This window comes from Scatophagus argus, chromosome 21 (assembly GCF_020382885.2).
Source record: "Scatophagus argus isolate fScaArg1 chromosome 21, fScaArg1.pri, whole genome shotgun sequence".
Taxonomy (NCBI): Eukaryota; Metazoa; Chordata; class Actinopteri; family Scatophagidae; genus Scatophagus; species Scatophagus argus.
The window spans coordinates 6,644,237-6,671,585 of record NC_058513.1 but is presented as its reverse complement, the minus strand read 5'-3'; the positions used below and the strand labels follow the sequence as shown (position 1 = coordinate 6,671,585).

Here is a 27,349-nt window from a genome sequence, read left to right as displayed (position 1 = left end):
TCAAATGAATGTGTGCGTCTCTATTTTTGTTGATAATTTGATAATTACCATTCCATTTTGAATGAGCTAAAAACGCAATGGTACTTCATATCTAAAGAATGCAATGCTGCGCTGTAATAAGGGGCCAAAAGAGAAGAAGAGAAGAAAGTCTGGTTTATTATCTATAATCCATTTGGCATCCCATATGTTTCCTTTGCAATTTGTCCAAATTGCGTTTTGTTGACACTGGACACTTTGTTTCATCTGAGCCCAAAAAGCCAGAGCTCTACTCTCTATGGTTTCTCCCCAATGGGGCCTCTCAAATGGATTTTTTTAATAAAGCTTCTTCCACAAGTAGGACAATGCTGTCTCTCTTTCACGGAACTTTTAACATGCCGCATCAGGTTCTCTGTGGAATTCAGACACGCTCTTCCGATGCCCCAAATTAGACTAATTCTTGATTATCTGTGGGATATGTGGTGTCTTCAATGAGGCTGGCTTTGTAATGGTAAGATTTTTCACAGACCTTTGTGAGATATTTTAAATTACAGATTTCGCATGTGATTTGATGCCATGTCGGTGTTTTGCACCTTTTTGATGTTTCCCCCATCTGTGAATCTTTTTGACCCCAAAGTTTGATCCCACTTCACTCTCGGTTTGCTTTTTTTATCATTCTTGCTGTCTTCACTCTCATCTTCAGAATAAAACAGATGAGAGTGGCTGGCTGGTTCCGGTGCCTGTTCAGGTGTTCATTCAGGTGCATTTTTCATTGGTTAACTTGATTCTGACTATTCAGTAGAATTAGAACACCTGCTTCTAGAGACAACAAGGGAGATAAATAAACATTACAAATAATGTTTTGAATGTAAAAGTCATTCAGAAGCCAAAGTGACCCTGTGGAAGCCTCTACAATACTCTCCAAACCGGCTGTCTGTTCCTAAGCACATTTGTCAGTTTCTGGTAAAAAGCAAACGATTGAAAAGTTTAACCGGCCTATTTCTGGGAGGAGGTGGAGTGAAATTGGCCGTGTAGCGCTGTGCATTTACTGCGTTTATTTTTTTCTGTGCTTGAACTCTAGCCGTGATGCTTTTAATCTGAATAATCAGAAGCCGGAAGTGACGTCAGGTCGAACTTGTCGCTATCTATCTTGCTCTGTAGAAGTTATTAGCCAGCAAAATATCATTTTCTCGTTAAATACTGCGTACTTTTATCCATCTCGCAGTTTTTATACAGTACACAGGTACCTGAGTAATTCGACTATGCTCACAATTTTATTGTTCTTACTTCCCGTTTTGTTAAATAAGCCCACCTGTCAAATTGATCTAGCCAGTTAGCTTGTGGTAGCTAGCTAGTGTAGCTAACGGTTAAGTAGGTGGGCGAGATTTTTCAGCGCTTATAGCTTTAATGTTGACTACATAAAGTCAGAAAGAGGTTTATTAATGGCATCTCGGCAGACCTTCACAGACACGGATACTTCCGATGAAGCAGTGAGGGCGACCTGTGACGATGCAACCACATGCAAAAGGTAACGGCGAGAATTAATCTTTTAATGATACGGTTCCCTGGCTTTAATATCATCATTTCAAGGTAACTAAAGTTGAAGAATTAAAGGTGTTCTTTCATGCCATGCTGGTCATGTTACTTCAACGTGGTTGCTACATGTAAACAACGTTAGTCAGCATTAATCTCAGCTGTAATTTTAAAAATTATGCTGTATAAATTTGATTTCCTTCAAGCTTACTGTGTAGATCAAAACATACATGTCAAACAAACTGCGACTGCCCACTGTGAAACAACTGACAGCCATCAGCTGGATAATGAAGACAGCCATACATACCAGGGCTAAAAAAATATATATATATATATTTTTTTTTTTCAGGACTACTATGTCATACCCGCATAACTCAATATATGCTAGTAAACTGTTGTAGTGCACAGTGTCCAAATATTGCTTAATTTACTTTGTAATAGTATACAGCTGAGTATCAAGACATCAACAATAAGCTTGAAAGAAATAAGATCTTACAAAGCATAATGTTTGAATTACAGCTGAGATTAATGCTGACTGGAGCAGGAAGACTGTACAGATCTATTGAACTGGGTGTTGATTCTTTGTGCAATTAGCACTACTAGTAGCCTTTTTTACATTTCAAAGAGTCATTTGATTCAATGATAATGTAAAAAGTGTTTTTCATCAGAGCTTGAAGTATGTATGTCACCTCCTTGTGTCTTTTATAATTGGTATGCTAGGTTTGCTACCAGTAAAGGCTACTGGAAGGACCCTTATATACAGTACTTTGCAAGATCTGTAGGGGAGAGGAAGGCACCTGAAATCAGCAGAGGTAAGTAAGTCTTCTATTATTCACATTTTTACTTTCTTCAGAATCAACGCGTGTTGCAAACTATGATATTTTAAGTGGCACTGCAAATCACAGCATTGACAGTATATAAAATGAACATGTGCAGTAAGTGCTTCATATGTACCATACTGTGGAGCTGAAAGAATGTGTGCAGTGCATAGACTAGTGATTACATTTTATATAACAATTATCCAAATCTCACTTTACAGTGTGGTTTGTGAGGAGCTGTCATCAGTAAATCCTCCCACACGCACAGTCATAATGTCTTACAAAATTTTTATAGGCTTTTGCCCTCCATATTATAAATGCTACAATGCAAAATCACATTGTAAAAATAATCAAAGAAATGTCATTTTGTATGTTTTGTGTATGTTTTTTTTTATTATTATTTTTCTCTCTGTGTATCTCATTTGTCAGGTTACTATGCCCGTGTTCAAGGAGTTAACCACCTCCTGGATACATTTATTAGAAAAACAGAGTGTGACTGTCAAGTAATCAACCTGGGTGCTGGACTAGACACTACGTTTTGGAGATTAAAGGTTTGCAGCGTTGCAGCTCACAGCCAGCACTGTGGTCTGATCTGACTCGGGCTGCAACAGATACACTTGATCTTTAAAGCGTTGCGCAATGCACAGATATTTTGTGTTTGTGTGTGTGTTATAGGATGAAGATCTCATGCCACGGAAGTTCTTTGAAGTTGACTTTCCAACAGTTGTGGCCAGGAAAATACACAATATTAAGTAAGATGGGCCTGTTGTGATTGTGTTTATTATAATTGTTAAACCATTATCAATAAACTATGTTGCTGCAAAAACATGCATGCTAATATAGAAAATCTCCTTTCTAATTGAAGTTTAGTTAGCATAAGTGCCATTAGAGGGAAGTAGGTTAAGCAGCACAAGTGTTTTTTCCTCTTTTGCTTTAGTGTTGCAATGTGAGGTCAACATCTGTAGAGGGAGACAAAGCTCTCTGTTAACAGGAGTAACATCTTTACATTTGGGCAGTGGCAGCGTATCTATGCTGTGTATTATTATAACCTGTATGTGAAGATGTCTGATATATATCACACATGTCTATGACATGTAAACAATAAGAATTTATATTCAGACTAAGCTCTTCATGAATGTGTAATATGTGTAATATAGTCATAGTTACTTCAATGGAATCTACACTAAAAAATACAACAACATGTAAAAAAAATAATAACTAGGTGGGTTCTTATAAACTGTCAATAGTAATTATAATTAACTCATTTAATGTCATGCAAACACTCTATGTAGTCTACTCCCACTTATATGAATGTGAATAAAATATTAGGAACAACTCATGGTACTCTGCAATACAGTAAGTTGAATTAACGCCTTCTCCAACAGTTTCAACAAAAACTTAACACTACAACCATCATGAAGGTAGGATTTATTGCAGGACTGTTTTATTAAAGTGCATTAGTCGTAGCTATGTCTCCCTAATAAAGTAACAACTGAGTACGTGTATTATACAGTGCGTACAAGAATATGACTGAGAATATGTATTCACTGGATTTTATATGATGCTTTTTAGACATCTGGAATAGAGAAGTGTATGAAAAAATTTTTTTATACTGTTTGAAGTATAGTAATGAGAGACAATTTGAAATATAAATTGTAACGTGTTTTTTTTTTCTTTTACAAGGACTAAACCCCCCCTCTCCAAACCTCTTATTGAAACCCACTCAGCAGACTCCTTAATACTAGGTAATGAACAAAAGTTATCACATGACACATCTGTGCAGTTTAAGTAATAATACACTTATTGTCAGAACATCTTTGTGTGACTCTGTTGAGCGTCTTTTACATGTCCTTAAAGGGTGTGTTTGTGTTTTTGTTTGCTCAGATGCCCACAGCCTTGACTCAGATCGTTACTGTATCATTGGAGCAGACCTCAGAGACATCTCTAATTTGGATGAAAAACTGAAAAAGTTCCAGCTCAATCCAGAGTATGTGAATATGTCTGTCTTACATCTCTGTTTCATGCTAATGATTTAAGTTTGGACAAGGACAAGACGAGTAAGGTCGATGCTATTTTAGTGGAATAAGTTCCTCATTTCTCTTTCTGTCAGTTGTCGTTTGTTTTCCCAGCATGTCATGAGAAGTCCAAGAAATGAAGTTTATCTCTGTGGTTTCTCACTGTGACCAACTCTAGATAACAGAGTCACTGTACAGAGCGTCTGTATGGCTGTAAAGCAGATGTGACGTGTGCAGCCTGATTCAAAAAGACGCCCCACCCATCATGGATGTTTTGTGTATCAAGGAGGGTGGTAGCATGACATGAGAGCAGTGAGAGGTTCCTGTGGAGGTTTTTATCATCTGTCTTCGGTAGTGACACAAAAATGTTAAGCATAAAGCTTCATGATTTAAAAATGATATCTAAAAATAAATGTATTTATTGAACGTAATAAAAAAAAAAAAATCAAAAAGATCTTTTTAGAAACAATAATGGAAAAATTTGCTAAAATTGCTTAAGTATCATTTGTTGAAATTTAGGGGTTAGAGTTTGGGACACACACTTCCTAAATCAGTAAATTTTGGGTTTCAACACATAATAGAAGGATCTCAGTAAACATTTGCTTGCTAAAGTGCTTTTTAAATCGGGTCTTTGAACTGACATCGGTGAACTGAAAATGGCAAACCTCACAAGGAATATAAATGAAGATGATTAATATTGATAATACGTGATAGGCCAATATCAGCTGACAGATACCAGTCAGTTTCTAATTTTATTGGTAGTGGTATGGCAGTGGACTGAGGCAAATTAGTCTTTTATTGTAGGATGTTAGATGGCACAGAGATCCTTTTTGGTACGATGGGATGTTTTCCATAGCGAAGACAGCTCAGACTCTTTCATCTCAGCTCCTAACTCACACATTATTACCTTTATTTATCCAGGGAAGTTTGACAAAGAGTGAGGCTCTCTTTGACAGGAAGCAGCTGGGTGTGGATGTGTGAATTTATTTATTTATTTATTTTTAATAGCCTTGATTATTTAAGAACATGGGTTCACTACGTGTCTCTGTTCTACCTGACCACACCAAAGGCTGGAGGGATAATGTAACATTCCTCTGTGAATATATATATAAAAAAAATTATAGTGTAAATAGTTTTAAGATCATAGAGTACAAAGGGTAAAGACTCCAGAGTCCTTATTAATCTGCAGTCAAGCTGTCATCCTAAAGTCACTTGTTCATCATCATTGGTTAAATAGCAAGGTACCTCAAAAGCCTTGGAAGTTTCAATGAAATTTGATGGAAAGGAAATGGCTCCAGTTTCTTTCTTGACCCTCTTTTGTCCAGGATATTTTCACCATTCCAAAACAGTTTCACTTTTTCTACTGTGCTGCAATGATTGATGAATGAATGATTGAATGTTTGATGCATATCTGGATCCAGATTCCACAAAGTCAAACATTTTTCAAAATTAAATTAACAGATTTGAAGGAGTGTTTGGAGGTATGGCAGAGGTATGGTCTCTCTGACTGCTGTCGTTAAGTGTCTTGTTTTCACTCCCAGATTACCCACAGTGCTCCTGTCAGAGTGTGTGCTGGTCTACATGACGCCCTCCCAGTCCTCCAATCTAGTTCGCTGGGCAGCAGAAACCTTCCACACTGCCATGTTCATCAACTACGAACAGGTAAACAAGGCAAATGCAGCAAAAATATACAGATGTTGGCTTCTGTTAATCCATCTCAACCTTTAAGCACTTATCTGGATTTCATATATGTTAAGATACTTTTTTTTATTTGACTGTATGGGATTATTGAAGTCAATACACAACAATTATAAATTAATTACTCGTACAAGCCTTTTAAAAACTCAGACGTTCCTCTTTATATATGTAACTGATGGATGAGAGAGGCTTCAAAACACTCAGCTGAGATTTTTGCCTAAAATGAGGCTTCATCCACTCAACGTGATCTGTGTGTCCAGGTGAACATGAGCGATAGATTTGGCCAGGTGATGATTGAGAACCTGCAGCGTCGCCACTGCACCCTGGCAGGAGTGGAGGCCTGCCAGTCTCTGGACTCTCAGGTGACCTCTGCTGCTTCTTGTACCTTTTTTCTGTACAATACCCAGACATGAAGTATTTTAATGTGTGTTGTTTGCAGAAGGAGAGGTTTCTGAGGACAGGCTGGGAGCATGCTGATGCTCTGGACATGATGACAGTCTACAGTATGCTGCCCCAGAATGATGTGGCAAGGTAAGGGTCTACCAAAGTAAAAACTAGTTGTTACAGTTCTTCACTGTGTGTTTGTCCGTTTTTACTCAAGAAGGTCAGTTTACTTGCCAAAGTACGAGTACTTAAAATGGGAAAGTTTCAACTTCCTGGGAAACAATATCAAAAATCACAGTCTTTCCTCAGGCTGTGAAACTGCTCAATTCATCCTCCACACCAAAACATCCAGATTTCTGGATCCTGAATTTCTGCTGCAACAATTTTGGTTATTCTCTTTAAAATCTTCAAGTCTGTCTCTTGTGAGTCACTGGAAATTTTACTTTATTATTTATTTAATTTGGTGTTATTAATGACTGATGCATTTCATTGATTTTGATCAGGAAACCTGCATTAGCAAAGCTGAATGACCATAAAAAACATTTTGAGTATGAGCTGCTGCTGATATCTGTTGCTTTTTAAGGCCTTTTCTGTTCACACCTTGATGTGAAAATATCACATTCTGCGATGAAATTCCCTCCTTCGTTCTGTTTCTTGCAGAATTGAGCATCTGGAGTTCCTCGATGAGAGGGAGCTGCTGCAACAACTGCTGCAACATTACAGCATCTGCTGGGCCACCAAGGACAAACTCAAACTGGGTAACTCACATTGACGTTACAGTTACATTTATATGAATGGTAGCTTGTTGTAAGAAATTTGAAACTGTGACTTGTTCGGGTCCAATATCGTCTGTGACCACACTGGCGCCACGCTGTCCTTTAGTTTATTTACTTAACATTACTCATGTGTGTTAAATTCTTCACATTTCCACCCATCCGTCCAGCTTGAATGTCTGCTGTGGTCATTTACAAGAACAGGTTGCATTCTGTTTCCTCAGGTCTGTCACAGTTGGCATTTTGAATGTGCAACTGCTCCACTGTTGGACATGCTTTAAATGTGTGTACGCCAAAATCAACAACAGGAGAACATGTGTGAAGGGCAACGTCGGAAAAGAGGAAGCCATTAAGCTCCGTCAAGCCCTGGTCTTAGTGCTATCCCAGCATGAGAACTCCCTCTGTCAGCAGAATGTGACTTCTGGAGCGTCCTTTCTAACCCTGTATCACTGTGATAAGGGGTGATATGAGAGCTGTGAAGATGTTTGTCACTACACTGGCACTTAATTACCATCTGTAAAATGGATCGAGTTTGTTTTATTCATTTGCTCACTGATGTATTTTGTTATTCTGTGATTACACATGGAAGTATTGTTTTAAAATCTGCTCCCCTGTGTTGGAGATTAAAGAATGTGTGATGTTTGAACAATTAATTGTTCTTGTCTGGTTTCTATGTGCCATTTTGATTTTATTTATTAATCAATTGTACTTCCCAGACTTATTTCCTTACAAAACATAAACGCATGCTTTAGAAGAAGTGTCAAACTGTAAGAAATGCATCATGTATACAGCCTATTCTTAAACTCTGATTTCAAACAACAAAAAGAATATTACTGATTGGTTTGTGATTATATTTGATGAAGGCTGATTAAGTGCAGCTGAATAAAATAGTTTCCTTTTGTGTAAGACTGGGTCTCTATTTGTTTATACACTTTGTCATAGAGCTCATATCAACTTATCAGATGGGTAATCTGCAGTCGGAGCATTACAAAGAGCTCAAGGTGCTGACCACAAGAACATGAACCGAAAAGATCTTCTGCTAATGCCCTGGTGCCATACATCACGGCACACCCCCAGAGGCCCCATGTCATTGATGGGTTTGAAATCTGCAGAGTCTGGTAGCCCAGTCAGCAGCTTGATCTCTTTGTCATGTTCTTCTACCCATTTCTGAATGTTTTTGTGGTGCAGCATTGCACATTGAACCTGCGGGGGGAGGCGGCAACTGCCATTAGAGAATGCCATTGCCTTGATCTGCAGCAGTTTTTCCATTGTAAACAGGTGATCAGTGTTATACACTTTACCTGTCAGTGGTTTTAATGCTGTGACTGATATTATATTGTACTCTGTCATTGCATTTCACTTTATACTATTGCATACTGTGCAATGTTAAGATTACATTAACTTTATATTCTGTGTTAGCCCAGCTTCTATTATAGTTTGCTGATTGCACAGACATGGGGACTCTTCTGTTATTGATGACAACACTTTACCTTTTAATTTTTGTCTCTAAATGTCAATTTTATACTTTTTAGTTTGTATTCTTTTGTTGTTTTAGGGTTGGCAACAAACTGGTGAACATGATAGAGCAGCTAAAGAGCCAGATATTTCCCTCATAGGCAGGTGGAGACCAAAGTAGAGCTAAAAGAACAGCGTATATTGGACTTTAATCTGCAAGAACATGAACTTCTGGAAAATGTTACCTAGGAGAATGTGAATGTGACTCAGTGGTCTACTCAAGTGGCAATAGGTAGGTGGGTAACTGTACTTTAGTTTAATTTTTTCTTTTGATTGTGCTTAATACTAATATGCTATTTGTACTTTATGTTCTGTTGCACTAAATTTATCTGACAGCATGTTACTCTTTACTTTGCATATTTAAATGGTCATTCCAAAATGAAGAATTCCATGAGAGCTGTCCCTGGACAGTTATTAAGCATTAAATATAAACATTAAACTCACCTATTAGGTAACACCCATAATAAACCTTGAATCCTTCTGTCATCTGATAATGGACACGTGCAGAGGAGGGTTGTTGGTTTGGTTGGACCTGACACTGTGGACCTCTCTGTCTATTTAACTGTGGTCTAAGGTTGCATTATAAAACTTTAAAAACTCACATTTTGAATGTTTCAATAGTTATACTAACTATAACTCATAAAGTAATCAAATATTATTTGGGGTTAAGTATGTAATGTAATCCACAACATTAAAATGGTGTATGTGTAAATGCAGCACTAACTTATGTAATGAGTTGTTACTGAAATGGCCCATTAATGAGTATTAATGAGCACTTATACCTTTAGTGATATAAGTATATTTGATATTAATACTTTTGCTTTTACTTGACAAAGACATTGATTGCAAGACTACATTATTACACTGTGGTACTCCTACTTTTACTAAAATAAAATATGAATACTTCTTCCATTGCTACTAAAAAGTCACCCTATCAACTTAAAATTGATCATTTTTAAGTGTTGCGTTCATAGCTTGTTTCTGCTGCCCCCATGTGCCCAAAAATCAATTATTGCAGATTGAACCTAAAGAAAAGCAAAGTTTTCGCAATCTTCAGATGTATTAAAATTTACTGATAGAAAACTAAGGGACGTGGTTGATGTTCTGCTGTTGACTGATAAGACGCTCATCTTTCTTATCTGTAGTGCTGGTATATTTATGAGCTTCTCATGAGTGTGAAAAGTCTTGGGAGTATAAACAATCGCAGGAAGGTGGGGCATCAGAGAAAAAAATGGGGATGTGCGTAGGTCCTTTATTCATCACGGTATACATAAGAACACACCTCAGACCTCCTAGTTTTCAGCTGCAGTCCATCAGTGGAACAAGTGCACAAGTTAGAAGGGTTACATTTTTTTTTCTTTTTTAAATTGCAATTCAGTATGTCCCAGACAGAAAACAAAACAGAGTTTTCCATGACAGAGATGGGAGAGGAGACGGCAGAACGAAACAGGAGCAACACAAACAAGAAATTATATATCTTTGAGCAGTATGTGCAGCCCTGTCTGGCTGAGCTGGTTGGGACTAGCCTGTTTGTGTTTGTGGGATGTGCGTCTGTTATTGGAAACAATGAAGTGCCTGGTGTCCTCCAGCCTGCTGTGGCACACGGATTGGCGCTGGGAGTGATGATCATGATCTTTGGGCAAATTAGGTATCGACTGATGTCATTCAGCTTTGTTTTGTGTTGGTTTGTGTGCTCGATATTGCATTCTCTGGATTTTTTAATTTTTGCAATATTAGAAAAGTGTGTTATTTTGTTCATTTGGTTATACTTATTTAAAGCAAATTTACCTTGAGGTGTGAGTGAAATTTACCTGATATAAACTGCTCTTTTTATCAAGTAAACTGGCAACTACAGCAGAACGGGCAAACGGGGTTCTGAATAATTTCTCATAATTTTCTGTCATTCACCGACTTGTTCAATTTGATGCAAGAAATTTGTACGAATCCAAAGAAATTCATTTAGAAATTCTGTTTATCCCATGTTGGATGGACAGGTTTTACATCATCATTTCATAACATCATTTGAGAGGAAGAGTAAAGTCCATTATGTTTATTGCAGCGGGGGACACTTTAACCCTGCTGTGTCTCTGTGCGCCTACCTGTGTGGGGGGATGGAGCTTCGTCTGCTGCTGCCTTATGTCCTGGCTCAGATGTTGGGAGGGATGGCCGGTGCTGGTTTGGCCAGGGTAAGGAAAACTGTGGAAGCCCATCTCTAGCAGGAAAAAATGAAAATGAATCCATTTTTCTTAAATTTTCCCTCATGCTTTTGATATGGTTATGCAGAATTTTGACCTATCACTCAAATTTGACAAAATGTTGATTACAGAGCAGTAGTAGTATGACAGAGTAAGTTCAACTTTGGCCTTCAGTATAAATGGATTTGGATCTCACTATGACACAAAACAGATATTTTCGTGTCTTGGGGTATGCTTTGTTGGGTAGGAGAAAAATGAAGGGTGAACATAAGTGACAGCCAGTCAGGTTTATCATGTACTTGATGAAATACCATATGCTCAGTTTGTTTTTATTTTCAGGCTGTTTGCCCTCCTGCTGTGTATGATCTTGCCTCGGGAGCCGCCTTTAAGATAGAAAACAATGATCTGGCTTTAGCCACCCTGGCAGAGCTGATAATGACTACCTTCCTTACCATGGTGGTGTGCATGGGGGCCATCAACGGCAAAACCAGCTCACCAATGGCTCCTATCTGCATCGGCCTCACTGTGACAGCCAACATATTTGCTGGGTAAGAGCCTCGGCATTGAAGTTGTCTACAAAATCACCATTACTCCTGTTGTGCCTTTTGTGTCTATCAGTCTTCAAGTTATAACTAACTTAACTAACCGATACGAGATATTTCTAAAATCCTCAGAAACTCAACTAGCTGAATTCAAGCTAAGATAACTGTCTCTAATCTATACACAATGCATGATTTTCTCCAGAAGAAATCATGGACCCATAAGAAAAGAGTGTCAGTGTTTTCCTTATATGAGGGCCTAAATGTTCAAAGCTGCTCAAAGCTGTGTAGCTGTGTCACTGCATTGCTTTGTGCTGGCTGTTGTTTCAGAGGGGTTCTGTCTGGAGCCTGTATGAACCCTGTCCGAGCCTTTGGTCCAGCTGTGGTTGCCGGTTACTGGATCCATCACTGGGTCTTCTGGGTCGGACCCGCTTGTGGTGCGCTGGTCTCTGTCACTCTTGTCAGGTATGTGTAGCTCAGAACACAGTGGTGGTTTAGCTTCAAACAGGTTTCCCCTGAAGGCTGTTTAACAGGCTCGTTATTTATTTATTTATTTGAATGTAATAAAATCCTTAAATTTCTTAAAGGGTGTTTGGCAGACCTCAACGACAGACACACGTTCTTTTGATGAACAACATTGAGTGTAAACTTATTTGTTTACAAGAATACTCCGTAGGGTACTTTAATAAAAACATTCACATAATATAGACAAAAGTATTGGGACAGTGACCTAACACCAACAGGCCTCTTATGATATTCCATTCTAAATACACAGACAGATTTGCAGCTATAACAGCTTCCACTCTTCTGTGAAGGCTTTCTAAAAGATTTTGCAGTGTTTCTGTGGGAATTTTTGACCATTCAAGGTGTTGGATGGGGTTGAGGTCAGGAGTCTGTGAGGGCCAGTCAAGTTCTTCCACACCAAACTCATCCAGCTGTGTCTTTATGGACTTTGCTTTGCGCACTGGGACACAGTCATGCTGGAGTTGAAAAGGGCCTTCACTAAACTGTTGCCACAAAGTTGAAAGCATAGCATTGTCCAAAATGTCTTGGTATGCCGACGCGTTAAGGTTTCCCTTCACTTGAAGTCCCATTACTTTTGTCAGTATAGCGCAGGTCATTGCAGAATAGTCTATGTGTGTGTGGAGCCACAAGCACATTTTTTCATTAGCAAAGGGGTCAAAATATAAATAAATCAGAATCAGGTATATGACCAAGTAACCTGCCAGACCAGTTTATAAATGTGAACTTTTGGTCACTGCCTCTGAACACAGCTGGATAGACCTGCAACCAATCATGGCAACAAAACGTGTGATGTTCCACTGAACTGGTCATGATCTCCCCCACTATGCCTCTGACTGACTGGTACTTGGTTAAGGCTATGCTAAGAGAATCAGGATAAACCAATCAGAGGCAAAGTAGGGCAAGTCATACCTTCACGACTCTGGGGAAAGAAAATATTGTGAATGGTAGGGGCTCAGACACATTTATCAGAGCAAATGAGCTCACAAATTTGTTTTTGTGTGTGCGACTTATTGACCAGGAAATATGCAAAAGTTCACAGTGTAAAGTGTAAAGACTACAGAGATGGCACTTCTTTTCAGTTCATATGCCACATATGATGCAAAGATAACATAGGAGTCTTATCTGCTGTACTTGTAGATAGAAAAGTGTATAGATAAGAGCACGTTTACACCTGGAAATACCTTTACTAAATATGTTTTTCTAGTTTAGAAGTACCAGGAGCAACTTTAATTCCTTTCTTTTCCACTAGCCTGCAGTCTAACCTTACACAGAGTCAAAAAACTATTCAATTCATATGTTTATTACCCACAAACAGATTAAACAAGCGCCATGATTACAACTGGTGGTTGTTCTGCAAAATAAAAAGAAATACAACAAGCACAACTTATTGTATTTCTTTGTGTTTTGCTTCTTTTAGTTTTTTCTCTTTCAGTAAAATTTTGTAGGTGAATCTGAGAGTACAATCATCCATATTGCTGACCTAAAGTCATACTCAGTGTTGTCGTGAATGACCAGTAATGACAAGTTCACTAATTGACTTATCACTCTTTTTCAGGTTTTTCTTTGGTGACCAGAAGACTCGAATTATTTTGAAGTGACCGTCTAATTTATTAAAGAAGAGGAGAGAAAGGGCATCCCCGTTGCCTTGTTGACAGCTATTCCCTTTGAATTATATGTATATTTTTTATTGTATAAGTTTTATTATGATACATTACTCAACAATCAGACTGTAACACTTGAGATTCCCTGCCACACATGTACAAGGGTATACCCAAATGTGCTCAGAGAAAACAGACTCTGCTCATTCATCGCTGCATGGTGAAGCTCAAACATTCAACTGCAAGAACAAGAAGAAAAACACACTTTCGACCAGAGAGGGACTTGAAATTTGCGGCAAAGTGTGTTCAAATATATTCGTCCTTGAAAAGCTGCAGAGTCAAGATTCAGTTGTTTGATGTTATGATAGCAATCTGATTTGGACTTGTTGGTGATGATGATGGAAAACTACAAGAGACATTTGATAATAAATTCCACACAGGCAGTACTCGTTGAATGATCACTCTTTGTTATCTTTTTATAGTCATTTTGCACTCATTGTCTTGGACAAAGTCCTGAGTAGAAAACTGTCGCTAGCTTTAATTCTTAAAAGACAGTACAAGGGCATTGCACTATGTAATAAAGCAAGATTAGATTACTTGTAAACTTGTGCCCTTAGATCAAATGAAAGATCAAAATAATACAATATGCATCCTGTAAAACTAATGGTGATAGTTGTAACAATGATGATGATGAGGATAGATCATCTGTGCTGTGCATTCATGTGTGCAGGTGCAAAACTGTTGTTATGCCGTTTCTCAGTGTAATATTATTTGTTTCATTAAAAACATATGATAAAATGCATGCTGAGAGCTGCAGAAAGCTCGATGTTAAAGCAAATGTGCTCATTGTGGTGCTGAATGCTACATGTGTAAGTTTGTTATTATCAATGATGCATTAATGTGTCAGTGCTGCTGTAGCTGGTTGACATGGAGCAATTCAGTCCTAAACATTTGTCCTTTAAACAAGTGAAAAAAAAAATCAGTGCAGTAAAACACATGATATGCAAAAGCATTGAGCCTCTTGACCACAAACACCTGGGACTTCGATAGCATCTCATTCTAAATACACAGACAGCTTTGTAGCTGTAACACCTTCCACTCTTCTGGGAAACTTCCTACATGATTTTGGGGTGTTTCTGTGGGAATTTTTTGCATATTCATGCAGTAGAGCATTTGTGAGGTGAGACACTGATGTTGGACGAAAAGAAAGCACTGGGGCTGGAATAGAAAAGGGCCTTCCCCTAACTGCTGCCACAATGTTGGAAGCATAGCATTGTCCAAAATGTCTTGGTATACTGAAGCATTTCCCTTCACTGGAAGTAAGTGGCTGAGCCCAACACCCAGAAAACAGTAATTAGATAGATACTTTATTGATCCCAAGGGAAATTTAGAGCATAACACACTTCCAATGTGGATTACACAAGCGCATACTGAATAATGTCTGTGGTGCAGGTTATCTTATCTACAGGCTCCTGCAAGAGCAAGTGTGATGATGAGTAAAGTGCACTTCATTCCCTCTGAGTGACTTCGCTCATGATTAGCTCGTGGCTTGTTTTGAGTCTTATCGTCCCTTTTACAAAAGGTCACTCTGAGGACTCCTGGAGTGCTGGATTACCTGGCTGGACAGGTGTCAACGAACTTTTTTAGTGCAGGGACTGCATTGATATAATGCATTTTACAACATGGTGTGACGCATATCAGGTTCAGTGTGCCCACTGCTGGTGATAATTATAAATAAACAACACCTTTACACCTTGCAGTACCTGCGTGCTGGAGGACCTGCTCTGAGAATCATCCTCTAACAGAAACGTCTTGTTACTGAACATCGAACAGGCAACGATGGCAGCTGACAAAATTGAAATGGAGAACGCAGACTCTACTCTAATGGAAAAGGGCAAGAAGCCACCTGTGTCCAAAGTTCCCAACAAATTTGAGACACTGCTCCAGCCCTGCCTGGCCGAGATAATTGGCACCATGTTCTTTGTTTTCATCGGCTGCGTGTCTGTCATCGAGAATGTGCCTGCAGCTGGACGTCTGCAGCCGGCCCTGGTGCATGGGCTGGCTGTGGCAGTGCTGGTGGCGGTCATGGATAATATCAGGTAATCTGTGTGAAGGACACAAAGAAATGAGGACAGGAAATTTGTGTTTTTGCATGCTAGTTTTGTGCGCGCTTCGTGTTATCTTTGATGCATGATAATAACCAGCCCCCAGACATTTGGCAGACTCGTATGACTTGAGCCCCTTTGCACAAGCTGATCTCAACTTTTATCTGCTGCTCCTCTTCCTCCAGCGGCTCCCATTTCAATCCGCCCTTCACTATTGCTATCTACTTGTGTGGAGGCATGGAGCTGATGATGGTGGGACCCTACCTCGCCAGCCAGCTGATCGGAGGAGTGCTGGGAGCTGGAATGGCCAAGGTCGAGTCCAAGTTAACTGCAGAATATTCTGAAAAGATGCATATTTTTGGCTTCACAGAATCCTTAATAACACATTTTATAGGTGATGACCCCTCCAGATCGCTACAAAAACGCCACAGGAGCAGCGTTTGATATCCTCAAGTCAGACAGCCAGCTGTCTGGAGCCATCTTTGGAGAAGTGGCCATGACCTGCCTGGTCACCATGGTGGTTCTGCTAGTGGCGGTCAACGGAAAGACCAAAACCCCACTGGCTCCTTTCCTAGTGGGCTGTACCGTCATCGTTAACATCCTGGCAGGGTGAGATAAATGGGCGTTGATCATAAAGTTTATGGAGTCTGCACTGTGTTAAACATTTACACCGCTCGGACGTTGCTGTTTGCTATTTTTACTTCTCAGATCAGCTTGTCAAAGCGCACGGCGGCCCTCTGATAATAAACCCCCTCCCTCCTGACATTTTACTCTCACGTTTGACAATTAAGTTTTCTAAAGGGACAGTAGTGACAAAAATTGCAAACATCCACAAAAAACATTTATCAAAGCAAGCAGATTAAGTTTCGTAAATGTTGATTTGCGCATGTTTTTCATTTGTTTGTTTGTTTTGTATTGGGAGAGCAGCTAAATACGTAAAGATGTTAGACATGTATGGTTTTATTTGAATTTGAATTAATTATTTTTTTAAATTGTTTCCATTTACTTTATTTGAAACGCAATAGCTCAGTTATCTTTATTAAATTAATGAAATTTTACTTTTTTTTTGCAAAGGTTTTATATTATTCAGTAACTGCGAAATAAAATGACGTCTAAGTCAATCAACAAATTCTTTAATCGCTCTAATTAATAAATAAAATAAATATGTTTACATTTTTTAAATCTAATTTATTAAAAAAAACTCCACATTATTACCATGGTGCCAATTTAAGTTAATATATTTTTGCATATTTCCTAAGACATTTTGAATTCTTTTCTTTAATTTCTTTAATTTAATTTGATTTAATGTCTTTATTTTTCTTGCAGAGGTGATGTATCCGGGACGTGTCTGAACCCTGCCAGAGCTTTCGGTCCAGCGGTGATGACTAACTACTGGCACTACCACTGGGTGTACTGGGTGGGGCCCATAGGCGGAGGTGTACTGGCCGCTATTCTGCTCAGGTAAGACAAGCCACATATGATTGGATGCTGGGACTGAAATAAATGAATACCTTAACAAACGGCCTCGCAATGTCTCTCTTCTGTTCCAGGCTCATTCTCGGCGATAACAAGTTACGAATCGTTATGAAATCATAACAGGCTCCATTGTGAGTTTATTGCCATGCACAAACAATAAACCTGTAAACAATATCTGTGTCACCACGGGTACTTTTGATGATGACTTGATGATGACGGTCAGTTTGATGCTGTTCTTTTCTTATGTCAAATTTTGTTCGCATATTGACGATCTTTACATTTGTTCCCTAAAAGTAAAAATAAAAGCACGTATAGGCTCGTCAGTGGATAAAGTCTGCACACATTTCAGGAGAGATAAAAGACAGTGGAATCATATTTATTTTTTTGCGGCATGAAGTTTATTCTTTCTTTATTTTTTCACCATGCGTTATATGGTTTTGTGGGGCAGAACTCATGCCACACTGCGGTCGCCTCAGCGGTATCTCTCAGCCAGAGCCAGGGCCACGGCGGCAAGGAATTTATCCATGGCGACGTGGGCCTCAGGAGTAAAGTCATTGGGGAACATGGTGGCGATCACCACGAGAAGGCAGTGGGACAAGATCTGTGGATGACAGAGGAAGCAATCGTGGCATAAAACCAAAAAACAAAAACAGTGTCTCAGTGGTTTTATTAAAAACAAGTTCCAAGCACAATCTCGGAATCAGCTTTGAAAACAAAAGATTTCTTTTGGTAGTATAACCTAAATCAAGATATTATGAATGCGTAATATTAAACTTTCATGTCGGTGAAATGAACTCCAGCACATTTCTTACGTCACCATTTGTGCCAAGTGTGTGCGTCTCACCTTGAAGTTGGCCGGGTCCACTCTCAGCTGGAAGGCGTGCTGTTCGCTCAGCTCCAGCAGGCCGTTAGTCAGGTCGTCAATCTTGGCCACAGCCTGACCGACTCCGCTCATCACTTTCTTTGCGTGGGCCTTCACGGGGGCAGAGCCGGGACTCATGTCAGGCCAGTGGGAGAAGTAGGTCTTGGTTTGTGGGTAGACGCAGAGCATCCTGTGGACGTGGAGAGGACGTTAAATGGCAAACAAACCACTGAGGGGATTCCCACTAGAATCTGATTTCAGATGATTCTATCCGTGTTAAGCATCCCTGCCGGACAGGCTCCAGTGGCGCAATCGGTCAGCGCGCGGTACTTATAAGACAGATACCTGCGAAGTGATGCCGAGGTTGTGAGTTCGAGCCTCACCTGGAGCACTCAATTATTTTAGTCATTGGTGATGACGAACACTAGAACCCTTTCTGATTGAGGTGTATCTGCTTTTGGTCTGAAAAATAAGTTCAAGCGTCTCTGACGAGCTACTTTGCATCATTTCTCAATCAGGAATATTTTGCGCTCTGTAGCAGTTTCGCTTCCATTGCTGCCATGTCAGACAGGCTCATCACTTTCTAAAAACGATTTTGAGCATAAACAATATGAGCAACGTTTAAAAAAGTTTAAAATGTAACAGATCACACCCCCCCTTTAGAGCACCTTCACGGGATAATATCACCAGTCGTGATATCAGTGGTTGGTGTCGTGCGTCAGTCGAGAAAATCATTGATAGGCTGCAAAAACAAAGTGAAGCTGTTGCTAACTGGACGTGATTCTTACCTGCTCAGAGCGTCAGAGCCGACAGCATCTGCTGACTTGGAAATCTTGGCCCACAAGGCCTTGACGACAGCCTTGTCTTTCTCATTCAAACTCATCTCGGCTTGGGTCTCTCGTTCTCTCTCTCCACCTGAATTCGATGGTGATCCCTGGTTAGTTTGGACCTCTGCTTAAATTCAGTTTGGTCCAGAGTCACACCCACTGGAATGGATGCCAAGCCACGTCCCTTGACGCAGATCGGACCCTTCTTCTCAGCCTGATAGAAACTTCAGTGGCAGGATGCCAGGTTCTATCAGCTTCTCACATCCTGGGTATCAGGTGGCAAAAATAAGATAATGTATGTAAAATGTCGACGTGTCCTCACATGCACCCAGTCCTGTGGCTTGTTGGTTTAAAAGTGAGGGGCGGGCGTGCAGGAGGGCATCCCAGGTCACAGGATGAAAGAGCAGCGACGTCAGGTGCAGAGACAGGACCTCAGAGGCCTGGGGTGGAATAGTGAGAGACGTGAAGTCAACATCAGTGAACGTGACCTTAAAGACAGATCAAAACTCACACCGAGAGAAACAGGCCTCCAAGTCTTACAAGCCATCAGCAGCTGGGAGGCGTGTGACATTTATTTATTCATTTATTTATTTATTTATTGCTCTGGCCTGAAACAATTTAAAAACTTACAAAAATGTAACATTTTCTAAAGGCAATCGCTGTTTGTTATTTATTAGTAACATTTCCTTTCACTTTTATTTTCAAGTACATATATATATTTTTTTAATTTAATTCACAAAATGTTCTGCAAAAATAAATAAATAAAATTAAAAAATTAATCGAGCCGGAAAATGATGGGTCATTTAAGGACACAAGAACTCATAAGCTTGCATTTTCATCAGAGACAAACGACGCAGAAACAAAAATTAATTTGGACTTCCTGCCCCCCCGGCACAGGAGCCACGTGTATTGCATTAATTATTTCCTGTAAATAAATGATCATAGTTTTATCACACTGTAGCTGTGAAAGCTCTGCAGGATTTATCAGTGATTTCTTCTTTTTTTTTTTTTTAATTCGAGCCAATTTTTTTGGCTCCAGCTACAAATTTATTACCTATCAAGGGGAGGAAATAACGCTCACAGTCTTTATCACCGGCCTCAAGTATTTCCTTAATCAAAAGTTAAGTGAATTTTGGCAGAGGCTGTCTGGGTGGGGAGGGGGCGCTGCTGGAGATAACGCCAGTGTGCTTCTGCAGATAACACCACCGTCCTACTGCTTGGCAAAGTCAGTGAGATTCAAAAAAAAAATGCTTTGCTACGAGAATTGTTTAATACCTGATCAAGTTGTTGAGTCTGTTGGTTATGAAAAGAATTGTCGTCCTAAACGTGTAAAAGAAAGATAATCCTGCAGCTTAAAGCAAGGAGCAGAAAGAATCCTGGGAAGATACTCACAAAGCCAGCGTCTTTAAATTTGGAAAAACTAAAATTTCAAAAGGGCTGAATGTGCACAATTGTTCTGAGTTGAAATTCCGTTTTGAAGATAATTCATTTGATTTAGACTAATAATAACAAAGGTTGTTAACTTAGCATAGTTGTACAAGAACTCAAGTTTCCGACACAAAATCAAACCATTAAAAGCGCAAATTGCCTTCATGCTTTGTGAGAGTTTAGCCTCACGACACATTTGACCAGTTTTTATCCGATTCGGAAAACATCAAGTCTTTGTAAATCTAACTTAAGACTATTAAAGCAATAACAAAAACTTTCCAGAAAGTTCTGGAAGAGTTTGTATAGTTTATCTCAAACCTTTCATCTGCAGCCTATCACAGCTGACCTCTCCTTTTGGGTGGGGGAAGCTCTGACGCGTTTAAATAGACGGGGGTCGAACTGGAGAACTATTCAGCCTTTTCTTTCAAGCCTGAACAAAACATAAACAAGAGCCGCCATGGTTGAGTGGACTGAACAGGAGCGCACCATCATCAACAACATCTTTGCCGGCCTGGACTACGAGGACGTCGGGTCCAAGGCTCTGAGCAGGTACGGAAAACGCAGCTCCTGACACCCAGCTTCTATGTAAACTTGAGAGACGATTTGACAGTTTCTTGAACATCCAAAAGAATCCTTCCGCCTCACACTGGTATTATTCCAGGCGTAACTGTCATTTTATGTCTCTTCCCCCTTGCAGGTGCTTGATCGTTTACCCCTGGACCCAGAGGTATTTCGGCGGCTTCGGAAACCTCTACAATGCAGAGGCCATCAAGAACAACCCGAACATCGCAGCCCACGGCACTAAGATTCTGCACGGCCTGGACAGGGCTGTGAAGAACATGGACAACATCAAGGCCACCTACGCCGAGCTGAGCGTCCTGCACTCCGAGAAGCTGCACGTCGACCCCGACAACTTCAGGGTAAAGTTTCAGCATCTTCACAATCTCTCATTTCATAGTCGGTTCACCCCACACGAAATTTAATGACACCTTGACAATATGTTGGGGTATAAAACCCCTCACCTGAAGAAAATTTCACTGCAAACCAAAATGTACGCATTAGATTTACATTTGAAATTCTCGCATGAACTAACTAAGTTTTTCCCCTTCTCATAGCTGCTGTCTGACTGCCTGACCATCGTCATCGCCAGCAAAATGGGAGCCAACTTCACCCCCGAAACCCAGGGAGCCTGGCAGAAGTTCCTGGCCGTGGTGGTGTCTGCTCTGGGAAGGCAGTACCACTAAACCCAGCAGCTTCCTCGCGTGGACACCCGAGGGAGATCTAACGTCTGTTAACATGTGCTATGTGTCTCCCCAATGAGGAAATAAAAGCCCACCGAAGCAAAGCTTATTTATTGTCCTTTTTTCCCTTTTAACGCGTGCGTAATTACGCATAGCCATAGAGGTCAGGTTCTCATTGAGGAGGGTGCACGGGCAAATTGACAAAGCCTAATAAGAAGCTGTCATAATAAAAACATCTACACTTTTCAAAGAAAGACAAAGATTAAAGTGACCTGTAAAAGTAGCATGAGCTTTTTGCCTTTACGCACGACACATAAATATTTAGAGGTAGATAAAGTCAGGCTATCTGAAAAAACATGCTGGACCAGCTGCATGCCGTGGTGCACTGATGGGCAAACAGTTACAAACCCTGGATAAGGTTCAAACGTTTTCAGTCACTAGGGGAACCATATTTCCCTGAATAAGAAAATAAACGAAGAAATGAGCAATAAAATTCAGCTCAAACACAGAAACAATGGCACAGCTGATAGGATCAACTTTGGCCCCGCCCATTCAAAGTCATCCCTCATATGTCCTGTATGAGATGTATACATCACAGGCTGTGTGGCAGTGTTGGACAAACACCGTGCAACTGCTTGTTGAGTCCTGTAGGTGGCTTCACTTGTGGGCCTTGTGATAGTGACAGAATTCTCTGCACTTCATTTTAAGCTTAATTAATGTGTATTTGAAAGTCTAACCACAGAAACTAAATAGTGTACATCTACTAGACCCAAGTACACAATGTCACATTTATATTTTCACTAGTATCAATGTTTTCAGATCATTTTGTGATAGTGTAATAATTTGGATTGTCTTGGTGAAAGTCAGCACAGCATGATGTATAGTTCCTGATGGATCAGCTGGGAAGTAAGTTCCCACGGTTGTCAGAAGTGCTGTATGCTTCTTTCCCAAAGGCATCACAGTTTTATTTCATTTCACCGCCACAGAAACACCGTGAATAGCTCTGTGCTGACGAGAGCTGGCAACTTTCCACAGACCACAGACAGCTCAGTATTCTTTCTACATTTGTTTCAGCACCAAAAAAAGCCCCCCTCATTACTGCTAAAACTTTCAGGGGGCTAGCATGCTGTAGGATGGAAAATGTACGTGGGAACAGACATCAAAATGAAGTCACGCAAGGCTTTGGAGACGAGTAAAAAGCTGGAATTTAAAGAAAACCTGTGGGAACACTTAATACTAAAAAGATAACAAAACATTGTGCATGCTGACTGATTTTAATCTTTGTTTCTAGGAAAAATAATATTCAATTAGTACATGAACATCCTATAAAATGATGCAGCATCAAGGGAAGCAGTTTTATTATGGAGCTTAAATAGCAACATCTCCCAGCATGCCCATTAAATCCAAAGTGAAACACTCCTAAAGGTCACCACACGAGCCTTTCGTAGTGTTTCTCTGTTTAAGGAATATTCCATTTCATGAAATATGATCCAAAACGTAGCATAAAATATGATAAAATACAGCAAATGTGCTCCAGACATCAGCAAAGAAAGTAATGGTCAATAACCTGCCATTATTTCAAAGTTTTCAAAGCTGGAAACAGTGGAAGTTTCCATCTTATGCATATATAGAATTTCATGTATCAGTTCACAGCTCCAATAAGGATGGCAAAATTGCACTAATAAATACATCAGTATGTTAGCTATTTTCTCCCATGAAATGTAGTCCAGATTGTACATTAGCATGTTTGGAAACAGCCTCCCAAGACACATCAGCAAGATCATCTTCCTTCATCTCCTCGTGAACGATTTCCTTTGGACGCACGTGTCCCTGCTTGACTTTCACTTGTCAGGACGGCTGGTGAGGACAGAAGAACCGAACGGCTTTAACCCAGCAATAGAAAATGCAAATCATCAAATAAGGTTATTAGGTTACCTTTTGGGTAAGAGTCTTTCTCATCTTTCTCATCCTTTGGGAAAAATTCATTAAGCTTGAGCATTGAGTTTTTTAAAAGTATACTTGATGATAAAAGACATTAAATCTGTTCTGAGCTTAATTGATTAAGCTTTATTCTTGACCTCAGAATTTGATGTTGAGAAAGAAAAACAGAAAGGTATCTCAAGGTCAATTCAGCCAATAAATAAATAAATGAAATAAATTAATTTTACATCTGATTGTGAGTGTAATATTATCTTACCAGATGATGGCGCTGTTGCTGTGTTTATAACACAGGCCTTTCTGCTGTTATTCTGATTCTGTCCAGTAGGCTTTTTCTTATTGATGCTTGGATTAATTTTTTTTTTATGTTTCAGACTGCCATTGGTTTATAGTCATGTCAGTCAAATTAGTTAGATCACACACAGTATGTCATCATCGTATATTAATGATGTCTGTCCGTCTGAGATAGGGCACTGATTAGCACTGCATACACAATCAAACCGCTTGAATTTAGTAGTTTGTCCCTGTACTAAGCACCTCTCTGTTCAGCTGCTGAAACCCACCAGCATGGATGAGCTCTAAGAGTCCTCATTTGCATTACATCTGCATAACCACATGAACGTTACTTTGAAAACAAAAATAATGAAGGTTAGTGAGTTCACTGTGAAGGATTACTCATCTCAGGCAGGTTTTCAGATGTGGCTGCAGTCAATCTGATGAATTATGGTAGCTTTTAAAATGTTCAGCAGTACGTCATTTGGAATTAATGGGATAAAACAGATCAGACTTTATATGATAACACAATACAACAACAGGAAAGGTGTTTTGCATGTTTTATTATAACAAAATATTGCATTATAACAACCACAAAAGCTTAAATATTTCATATCATATGGCATCGTAAATGGTTTGTATACTTCCTACAAACAGGCGGTTGGGTCTCATCTGTATTTCTCGGCGAGCACGGCTGCGAAAGCTGACAGGTACTTGTCCATTGCTGCGTGTGCAACCGGTGTGAAGTTGTCACCCATGTAACAGGCCAAGGTGACGAGCATACAGTGTGAGAAAAGCTGCAGAGAGGAAAGAGGTTTGTTACTGACAAAAAGAGTGGAAGCTGGAATCCAGTTTGGCCTCAGTTCAATGAACTCTAATCAATTAATATAAATGTAAAGGCAGCTGCAAACAAACTTGTTAGGTTAGGCCACCACTTGCTTTTCCCAAGTAACTTGAAGCTGAAAACAGAAGCTTAATAAAATGTGTAAAACCTGCTGAACAAAGAGGATGCTGGACTGTAATTTTGTACACCTGATATGAACTGATGTGAGCCTCACTGCGCTGTGAGCGGCACCTCTGTGATAAGCTCTGGCAGTGCTGTAATTTGAAATATTTGAGACTGGCCTACTGTCAGTAAAAAGACTACAGACCAGAGACTAATGTGGACTATTTCATGTCAAAACCAAACACTTCCTGCTGCTACTTCACAATAAAATCCTTCCAGTGGCGTATCCGTGCTTCAGCAGTGACCCTTGCAAAATGCAGGAGCAGCCAGCAAGTTAAAATACAATACTGAAGACTACGCAGAGGTCTCTGTCCCAGATGATGTCCAAACATGTCCAAAATGCTCCAGTATTAAATTATATTGACAGATGCACCACCAAAAACTATAGAGTAAAATTAAGCAGGTTTTGAAATTGAAACAACACTAGATAGGCAATGGAAATGTATCATTTGGTCTATTTTACAACATTTTATGTTCCTAAATGTGTGTCAGAATATTTTTATCTCTATATGGTGAACATATTTCTGCTGCATAAAGACTAACGCATTATGCATTAAACCTCATGAGCTGGTCTGAAAAACATGACAGACGTCCTGGTTCTGAAGCTGTAAACAGCTGTAAACGGTCAGTCAGATCTGAAAACTCATTTTGTGATTAAAACCTTAAGAACACACGTTATTATGAGTGTGATCCAGCAGTGGAAATGATGCTCTCAGTGAAGGCACCTTGAAGTTGGTCGGGTCTATCCGGAGCTGGTAGGCGTGCAGGGTTTGCAGGGGAGCCAGATTCTCGGCCAGCTGGCTGATATCTTGGGCTCCCTCTGCTATGGCCATTACAATCTTCTTCCCGTGAGCGAGCAGGTGAGCGGAGCGAGGACTGATGTCCAGATGGGAAAAGTACGTCTTGGTACCTGGGTAGGAGGCAAACATCCTGTGGAAGCATTGGAGAAAAGGTGAAATCAGATTGATTATTTTGAATTGGGTTGATTCTGAATCTGGGTTGATTTTACTGCACAATGAGTACTTAAAGTAATTTGGCTGATCAAATGCAGATAGTTTTACTTAAGCAAGGTTTTGAATGCAGTATTTCTACTTTGGTAAAGTATCTGAATACTTCTTCCACCGGTGACAGTGATCCATTTTTTTAATTAAAATACCAGAACTTAATTGATGATCAGAAAAGGGAGACGAGGATTGCTGCGTCTCTTTGCTGCCATCATCATCATCATCATCATCATCATCATCATCATCATCATAGTCATTTCACTGATGTTGGATCACAGCCAGCACCTAAACCACTATCTAAAGTTTGATGAATTAGCAAATATTTTGCTATGCTAACTAACAGCTAAACCATTTACCAGTTCTTTACAGTGTTCAAGTCTACACTTATAAATGATAGTAACCAAATGAGAAAGATTATTTTCCAAGTAACACGGGTTGATTAAGTCATCCCATTTCCACTGATCTGATGAAAAAGATCCTGTTAGTCATTGTAATAAGAGACTTTCTCTCCATGATGAGATGCTAAGTCAGTATTTTCAGATACCGATTCTTTTAAGTCATTTCAAACACAGATTTAGATGTTTTGTAAATGTTTCATATGTACCTACCTAAGAAGGGCATCTGACCCAATATCTTCTGCCACCGGAATCAGTTTTGTCCATATTTCTGCAATAAGCTCTTTTTCCCTCTTCGAGAGCATTGCATCCAGAGAGTGAAATGAGTCTACAGCGGAGGCCACAGTCAGATTCACAAAAGGCGGCAAATATGTGCATTAAAAAGTGTTAATCAACCATTTTTTTAAAACAAAAATCACTGCATTAACGCCGTTTAACAGTATGCAGAAGCAGAGGGTGAGTAAAGGAGATGAAATAATATTCCTTCCCTTTGTGAAAAGCAAAAACCGAGGAGTAATGGTAAAAGTGTCGGTGTTGATCCAGTCCTCTGCGTTATCAGACTACAGCCAGGGCAGGGTGGAGGCTCCACACCACTGCGCTATCTGCTGCTTTCTGCGCGTCACACTGGATATTTCTAACATGTCATTACTCTGGTACAGGCTCTTCAGATGGTGGATCTTCAGCTGCCACATTTTATTTGCAATGGGGGTGGGGAGCAATTCTTAAATAAGTTCTTTTTCATTACTTTTCTTTGAGCTACAATTTCTTAAAAAAGGCTGATTCTGCACCATGACAAGGAAAGTAACTGTGGGCCAGAGGCAACAGTGCGTCGAAGGCTTTTTCAGATAAAGTCTCAGCTGGTGCTATCAGCAGCTCCATAAGCTCTAGGTCATCTGGAACAGTGGGTGTGAGGCCATCCTGCATTAGATACCACAGTGAGGACCACTGAGCTCCATCACCCAGAGGACTGCCTCTAACACCCTGTAACACAGTGTTTGTCTTTTATTCATGCAGCTCAACCACACCAACATCTGACTACAGTCAAATAAAGCTCCTGCTAATTGTGTGTGGCAATTCAATAAAGTATGTATTACGACATGCTGATACTGTGCTTTCTGTGGTGCATATTTCCAAACAAAGTTATAATTAATTATATTAACCCACATCACATGCCACGTGGTGAACCTTGTGGGGTTCCGGGGGCAATTTACCTTTCAACTCTGCA

The 27,349-nt window shown here is 39.8% G+C and overlaps 6 protein-coding genes and 1 non-coding gene across 7 annotated transcripts; 5 read left to right on the top strand and 2 right to left on the bottom strand.

Moving 5' to 3' along the window:
• The first annotated feature begins 1,073 nt into the window (after positions 1-1,073).
• On the top strand, positions 1,074-8,103 carry lcmt1 (leucine carboxyl methyltransferase 1). The gene is made up of 11 exons (XM_046377837.1): positions 1,074-1,504; positions 2,230-2,321; positions 2,757-2,878; positions 3,003-3,079; positions 4,011-4,072; positions 4,212-4,314; positions 5,884-6,004; positions 6,301-6,402; positions 6,480-6,571; positions 7,085-7,182; positions 7,422-8,103. The coding sequence occupies exons 1-11, from the start codon at positions 1,419-1,421 to the stop codon at positions 7,442-7,444; spliced, it is 978 nt and encodes a 325-aa protein (XP_046233793.1). The 5' UTR covers positions 1,074-1,418; the 3' UTR covers positions 7,445-8,103.
• Positions 8,104-10,018: 1,915 nt separating this feature from the next.
• On the top strand, positions 10,019-14,350 carry LOC124052616 (aquaporin-8-like). The gene is made up of 5 exons (XM_046377089.1): positions 10,019-10,360; positions 10,772-10,898; positions 11,247-11,455; positions 11,777-11,911; positions 13,527-14,350. The coding sequence occupies exons 1-5, from the start codon at positions 10,092-10,094 to the stop codon at positions 13,567-13,569; spliced, it is 783 nt and encodes a 260-aa protein (XP_046233045.1). The 5' UTR covers positions 10,019-10,091; the 3' UTR covers positions 13,570-14,350.
• Positions 14,351-15,392: 1,042 nt separating this feature from the next.
• aqp8a.2 (aquaporin 8a, tandem duplicate 2) lies at positions 15,393-17,317 on the top strand. The gene is made up of 5 exons (XM_046377227.1): positions 15,393-15,668; positions 15,860-15,986; positions 16,069-16,283; positions 17,001-17,135; positions 17,225-17,317. Exons 1-5 carry the CDS (start codon positions 15,409-15,411, stop codon positions 17,268-17,270), a joined length of 783 nt encoding a protein of 260 aa, XP_046233183.1. The 5' UTR covers positions 15,393-15,408; the 3' UTR covers positions 17,271-17,317.
• Positions 17,318-17,525: 208 nt separating this feature from the next.
• Positions 17,526-19,276, bottom strand: hbae5 (hemoglobin, alpha embryonic 5). Its single transcript, XM_046378161.1, has 3 exons — positions 18,801-19,276; positions 17,995-18,202; positions 17,526-17,751 (listed from the first exon to the last, which is right to left on the bottom strand). The coding sequence occupies exons 1-3, from the start codon at positions 18,893-18,895 to the stop codon at positions 17,623-17,625; spliced, it is 432 nt and encodes a 143-aa protein (XP_046234117.1). The 5' UTR covers positions 18,896-19,276; the 3' UTR covers positions 17,526-17,622.
• Positions 18,310-18,403, top strand: trnai-uau. The gene is made up of 2 exons: positions 18,310-18,347; positions 18,368-18,403. It is a non-coding gene; the product is annotated as a tRNA-Ile (tRNA).
• Positions 19,277-20,520: 1,244 nt separating the features above from the next.
• LOC124053167 (hemoglobin subunit beta-like) lies at positions 20,521-21,630 on the top strand. The gene is made up of 3 exons (XM_046378158.1): positions 20,521-20,816; positions 20,965-21,187; positions 21,383-21,630. Exons 1-3 carry the CDS (start codon positions 20,725-20,727, stop codon positions 21,509-21,511), a joined length of 444 nt encoding a protein of 147 aa, XP_046234114.1. The 5' UTR covers positions 20,521-20,724; the 3' UTR covers positions 21,512-21,630.
• A 2,635-nt stretch (positions 21,631-24,265) lies between these two features.
• zgc:163057 (Hemoglobin subunit alpha-D-like) lies at positions 24,266-26,745 on the bottom strand. The gene is made up of 3 exons (XM_046378178.1): positions 26,338-26,745; positions 25,451-25,655; positions 24,266-24,516 (listed from the first exon to the last, which is right to left on the bottom strand). Exons 1-3 carry the CDS (start codon positions 26,427-26,429, stop codon positions 24,388-24,390), a joined length of 426 nt encoding a protein of 141 aa, XP_046234134.1. The 5' UTR covers positions 26,430-26,745; the 3' UTR covers positions 24,266-24,387.
• Between the last annotated feature and the right edge of the window lie 604 nt (positions 26,746-27,349).

Bases quoted from the DNA above. Each gene is read 5' to 3' on its own strand.
- hbae5 (XM_046378161.1), bottom strand. From the start codon at position 18,895: ATGAGTTTGAATGAGAAAGACAAGGCTGTCGTCAAGGCCTTGTGGGCC. The intron at 18,203-18,800 runs GTAAGAATCACG...CCACGTCCACAG, and splicing joins GGCTCTGACGCTCTGAGCAG to GATGCTCTGCGTCTACCCAC. The intron at 17,752-17,994 runs GTGAGACGCACA...TGTCATCCACAG, and splicing joins TGGACCCGGCCAACTTCAAG to ATCTTGTCCCACTGCCTTCT.
- LOC124053167 (XM_046378158.1), top strand. From the start codon at position 20,725: ATGGTTGAGTGGACTGAACAGGAGCGCACCATCATCAACAACATCTTT. The intron at 20,817-20,964 runs GTACGGAAAACG...TCCCCCTTGCAG, and splicing joins GGGTCCAAGGCTCTGAGCAG to GTGCTTGATCGTTTACCCCT. The intron at 21,188-21,382 runs GTAAAGTTTCAG...CCCTTCTCATAG, and splicing joins TCGACCCCGACAACTTCAGG to CTGCTGTCTGACTGCCTGAC.
- zgc:163057 (XM_046378178.1), bottom strand. From the start codon at position 26,429: ATGCTCTCGAAGAGGGAAAAAGAGCTTATTGCAGAAATATGGACAAAA. The intron at 25,656-26,337 runs GTAGGTACATAT...ATGCTTCCACAG, and splicing joins GGGTCAGATGCCCTTCTTAG to GATGTTTGCCTCCTACCCAG. The intron at 24,517-25,450 runs GTGCCTTCACTG...TCCTCTCTGCAG, and splicing joins TAGACCCGACCAACTTCAAG to CTTTTCTCACACTGTATGCT.
- LOC124052616 (XM_046377089.1), top strand. From the start codon at position 10,092: ATGTCCCAGACAGAAAACAAAACAGAGTTTTCCATGACAGAGATGGGA. The intron at 10,899-11,246 runs GTAAGGAAAACT...TTTTATTTTCAG, and splicing joins CCGGTGCTGGTTTGGCCAGG to GCTGTTTGCCCTCCTGCTGT. The intron at 11,456-11,776 runs GTAAGAGCCTCG...CTGTTGTTTCAG, and splicing joins ACAGCCAACATATTTGCTGG to AGGGGTTCTGTCTGGAGCCT.
- aqp8a.2 (XM_046377227.1), top strand. From the start codon at position 15,409: ATGGCAGCTGACAAAATTGAAATGGAGAACGCAGACTCTACTCTAATG. The intron at 15,669-15,859 runs GTAATCTGTGTG...CTCTTCCTCCAG, and splicing joins GCGGTCATGGATAATATCAG to CGGCTCCCATTTCAATCCGC. The intron at 17,136-17,224 runs GTAAGACAAGCC...CTTCTGTTCCAG, and splicing joins CTGGCCGCTATTCTGCTCAG to GCTCATTCTCGGCGATAACA.
- lcmt1 (XM_046377837.1), top strand. From the start codon at position 1,419: ATGGCATCTCGGCAGACCTTCACAGACACGGATACTTCCGATGAAGCA. The intron at 2,879-3,002 runs GTTTGCAGCGTT...TGTGTGTTATAG, and splicing joins CTACGTTTTGGAGATTAAAG to GATGAAGATCTCATGCCACG. The intron at 4,073-4,211 runs GTAATGAACAAA...TTGTTTGCTCAG, and splicing joins AGCAGACTCCTTAATACTAG to ATGCCCACAGCCTTGACTCA.